The sequence below is a fragment of the Monopterus albus genome, unplaced genomic scaffold (assembly GCF_001952655.1).
Source record: "Monopterus albus unplaced genomic scaffold, M_albus_1.0 scaffold215.1, whole genome shotgun sequence".
Classification (NCBI taxonomy): domain Eukaryota; kingdom Metazoa; phylum Chordata; class Actinopteri; order Synbranchiformes; family Synbranchidae; genus Monopterus; species Monopterus albus.
The window spans coordinates 258,259-262,930 of NW_018128095.1; the positions used below are offsets into that span (position 1 = coordinate 258,259).

The 4,672-nt window shown below is 43.0% G+C and overlaps 1 protein-coding gene across 2 annotated transcripts in view; it reads right to left on the reverse strand.

Annotated features, from left to right (window-relative positions):
• Window positions 1-374: 374 nt before the first annotated feature.
• The window catches only part of zdbf2 (zinc finger, DBF-type containing 2), a 15,338-nt gene continuing 11,040 nt past the window's right edge, over window positions 375-4,672 (reverse strand). For both annotated transcript variants that reach the window (XM_020619132.1, XM_020619133.1), the window contains exon 11: window positions 375-2,856. In XM_020619132.1, the coding sequence (XP_020474788.1) occupies window positions 1,954-2,856 (903 nt within the window). In that variant the 3' untranslated portion in view covers window positions 375-1,953. The remainder of the gene's footprint in view (window positions 2,857-4,672) is intronic.

The window sequence follows — 4,672 nt, forward strand, 5'->3', positions numbered from 1 at the left end:
GATTTTTTTTTTCATTTATAAAAAAGTAATGTAAAAATGGCATTTTTTATTAATTAGATGATTTTATTTTAATATTGGCATCACTAGATGTCCATAACAAGCAGCCTGGTTTATAAACTGACCTGAAATTTATGCATGAAAGTCAGCGACAAAATATTTGAGAGAGCACAGACCAAATTTCGAGCACTACTGGGTCTGCACGTCCACATCTGAGAGCACGGAGGTCCAGATCTGTAAAACCAGAACTAGATCTGAGTGTGAAATTGGGCTGCGTACTTGACAGCCAATGGGTTTTTATTTTAAAATGAGGAAACCAAAATCAAAAAACGAACTGTTTCCTACAAAAATAGAAAAAAGGTAATTTTTTTGTTTTGATAATAAACTATGGAAAATTAAATAAATGGGCCTTATCTGATTTTGTTTGATATCTTTTAAATGCAAATCACAAATCAATTCATGATTAATGTGGTGCACAGTGCACATGTCCCCGTCTGTTCTGCTGTGGTTTCTGCGCTGCACCTTGTGTGTGTGTATTGTTGTGTAAAATTGCCACCACACTATGTAGCAAAACTCCACCCTTGTTCCAACTGGCAGACACACAGAAATGAAGAGAATACACATAGGCTGCTTTAATTCCTGATTTCCATCTAAAATATATAAAACAAAATCAGATAACAGTCATTGATTTTGTTTTACATGTTTTATCAAAACAAAAAATTACCTGTTTTCCATTTTTGTTTCCCGATTTCTAAATGGCAACTGGAAAACAGTTCATTTTCTGATTTTAGGTTTCTCATTTCAAAACAAAAATCCATTACCTGTTAAGGACATGGACCAAAATCACCCTCGTGTGCACTCAATTCTTTAAGTGCTCAAAAGGTGGTGCTATTTGAGTTTGGTGGGCTGCTGCTCATGCATATCTAACTCTCATTTGGTTTGTGCTTTCAAATATTTTGTTAATAACTTTCCATAGCAACCTGCAACCAGGGTTTTCCCTACCACAGAAAGCATTTTTGCAGCACCTAAGCTGAATGAACATAAACATATCAGAAATAATGTAAAAATGACAGTGAGTTATATGCACTGAAAAATCAGATAAGTGACTTGATCTCAACCTGAAATGGAAGCTGTCAACAGGAATGACCTGTCAATTACAAATAAGTGTTTGGACGGATGATTGTGCAGTTGGTGTGTAGCAGCATCACCAAGCTAATCGAACAGCTGACTAGATAATTCTCTGTACCATCAACTAGGGACGGTAGCTACAGCCATCCGTAATGTTAGCCTCCACAGAGAATACATGAAGTATAGCTGTTTTGTTAGGGACCAATTCCTGTGAACTGTATCAACAGACATGTATCAACTGCTAATGAAACTAATTTAATGAACTAGATTACGTTAATCAGGGAAGCATTTTATTTGAGCTTACACCAAGTTATCTGGAAACGTTCGTGTCTAATGCCTGGTAGCTGTATAAATTAGGCGTGTTCACCTGTAATGTTCAAAATGCAGCTGAAAATTAAGATCAGGGTGTTTAGAAAAAACATGGTTTTGTCCTTAAGATTATTACGCATGTATAAAACAGGTGCTGACCGCTTCAAACACCACCACCTGTGAACACGGCCATTCTGCTCCTACACTTGTAGGGTATGCGGCCTTCCCCACTACTGTCCTCCCAGACAGAAACCTTTTTCTCCCCATTTCAAGCAGTGTAAACTTCAGTAGTCAAAAACGGTGATGCAGGTCTTCATCTAACCAAGTCAGTGCCTAAGCTATCTGAAAGCCTAGGAAAAACCCTGGCAACATTACTGATTCATGATCAGATCGATCACGTTTAATGATCAAATCAAATAATTTAACTGTTAATAACAAGTGAAGGAATCTTTTATTTTCAAAGCTTATGAACGAGGCTGTTACCTGACCAGGTGTCCTGGTACCAGTACAGGTGTATCACTACCTTCGCACCCTCTCAAGGCAGCGCCCCCTCCGAGCCCTGCCCTGGGGGGGTAAAGGGGGGTGAGGCGGGACTGGGGAGTCCAGAGAGCCAGGATCTCTCCTTCCAGGTCCAGCGCCTCGCAGGCCTTCCCTCCTGGACAGTGAGGGTGTGGCCTGTGCCCTGGTTCTTCTTGTGGTGGGTGGGGGACCTGTCCTCTCCTTCCTCCTCCCCTTTCCCCTCTCTGATCTGCAAAGACATGGGGATGGGGGTTTAGCTGTTCGACCCCTCTGCCTGACTGTGTCTTGTTTGTCAGTCTGCCCCGACTCCCTACTGAGTGTGCTCAAGTGGAGGCTGCTGGCATGGCTGGAGGGGTGGTGTGCTGACTTGTGACCTTTGGCCCTGGGGGACCCTGTGGGCCCCTCCCCAAGTGGTCTGTCAGTGTTCAGGTCTGGACTCAGACTTCGAAATAGCTGACGGATGTAGGGTGGTGGTGGCGAGCTGGAGGGGGCGGGGCCTCTGCACCACAGAAAGTGTTTGGGGGGGGTCTTCAGGATCCTCTTGGTGTCAGGATCGTAGAACCTGACAGGAAGTCGTTTGTATTTGACATTTAACCCCTGCAGATCTAGTGGACGCCTCTTCCTCCTGCAGCGTTTGGAGGTGGAGCCTGCTACTGGTGTGCTGATAGAGGTGGGGGCTAAGGGAGAGCAGAGCAGGTAGACCAAGGAGGAGCGAGGCTGCACAGGTGTAATGATGTTGGAGTACGACGAAGGAAGGCAGCGCCATGTCTGCACTTCAGGTGTCCTCTCTGCTGCTTCCTGATTGACTGCACAGACCTTGGTGGGCGTGGCCTTTTGGACATGTGGACGGACAGCCGGAATGACCAATGGTTTGGTCTGAGTGCTGTGACTGACTTTCACCACCTGAGGAAACAGACACAGGTGTTTGTTTTGATGTTCTGGTGTTTTTCAGGAACACTGGGTAAATTCTAATTCCCTTGACTGCATCCACATTTCCCCCACTTGTGTCTTAGCTCCACCCATATAAGATGCAAAGAGAGAGGAATCATGGGAAAACGTTTTTAGAAACAGGACACGCCTGAGCCATAATCTGAGGTGTCCAATCACCAGCTGCTTTTCAATAAAGGGGCGTGTCACTCCATAAAATTTAATTAAGTTTACACTTTAAACATAGCACAGTTGATCCAAAGTCATGGCTATATCCACCACTGAGGTCACTGTGGTCGTGGTCTCTGCATCAAACAACCTAGTGAAGATAAAATGTGATGAAACTCATTCAGTGTAAAGGCTCTATTCTATTATAAAGCCACGTCCGGTTCTTTCAAACCAGGAACTCAGTGAGACGAAGCGGACAACTTGAATATATAAAAAAATATAACCGTGCTGGTTTATTCAAGGAGTCACAGGCAAGAATTAACATTACACGTCCAGGCATCTTCCACCCCCAAAACTGCTCGCAGGCAGCCCGGAAGATGAAAACCCCCCGAACCTAATAGCCTATACAATTTAATCACATGGTTGGGCTAGCCCCATCCTACGCAGGCAACGTCAATCCGTGACGTCACCTGATATGCCAGCTTGGCAGCTGACCAGAGCAGTAGTCAAAACATGAAGAAAATAATGTGTGTGAATGTTGATTATGTGGTGTGTATCTAAAAACATACAGGACATTCAGGGACATGTCCGAACAGTAAGCCTCGGAAAATGTTATGATTAAGATTACGGCTGAGCATATCATGCTACTAGCAATATTCATCTGCACTCTTCAATCTAGTGACCTTGGCCTAGATGCAGCCTGCAGAACTCATGACAATGAACTGAGCATTTAACAGCCTGAGCAAGACATCCTGGCTACACTAACATTTTCTAATACAACAGATCTCTAATCAATATCTATCTAACTAAGAAATAACCTAACAAGTGTTTAAGGGAATTTAGAACTGCAGTGTTATCACAGGAGATGGACAGACGGTTTATAGATGGTGTGACACTAGCACTGATGCCCAGTACCTTGTCTCCAAAAAAATTAAGAAAGGCCTCATAATCTAAGGTTTAGAGATTTAAGGGGGTGATGGAGTTTAAAGATACAGTCAGTGATTCTAATTCCTTACACATTTTGTCATATTCAACTAAATTTTACTCACATTTCTCTGCCTGGCCTGGTTTGTGTGCTGCACAAACCCCAGGTGGCGGTGTGCTGTGCCCCCTCATTCTTCAGTTATGTAGGCTAATCTTTGTGGTAACATTACTTTGGCCAATTGGGCATTATCCGTGTCACATTAGCCTGTTTGCTAATTCAGCTTTTCCTGGAACATTCAGCTAAATTGCTAGTTTGCAAATGTATGCTGTTGTTCTAAATTCAGCTAGAGCAACTGGAGATTGTTAGAAAATAAAAGTTGAGTCTGTAGCTGGTTCGCTACATTGTGCCCCAGTTGCTAGTAATCTGCCACATCTGCTTTGGCATCATTGCTGTGTTACTGCGTGCTCATGAATTGTGAGTGACGTGGTTACAAGCTCCTAACTGAAGCACCTTGTGGATTGTGTACATGGTGATCAAAATGTAGTTAATGTAGTAAAAGATATCGTATCAAACATGTCTTTTTTTCATATATATATTTATATAGGACTAATAATTCTTAATGACGAATGTTCCACACAAACTGAAGTTAGTCACGGCGTTCCACAGGGCTCTGTGTTAGGTCCAATTCTCTTCACTTTA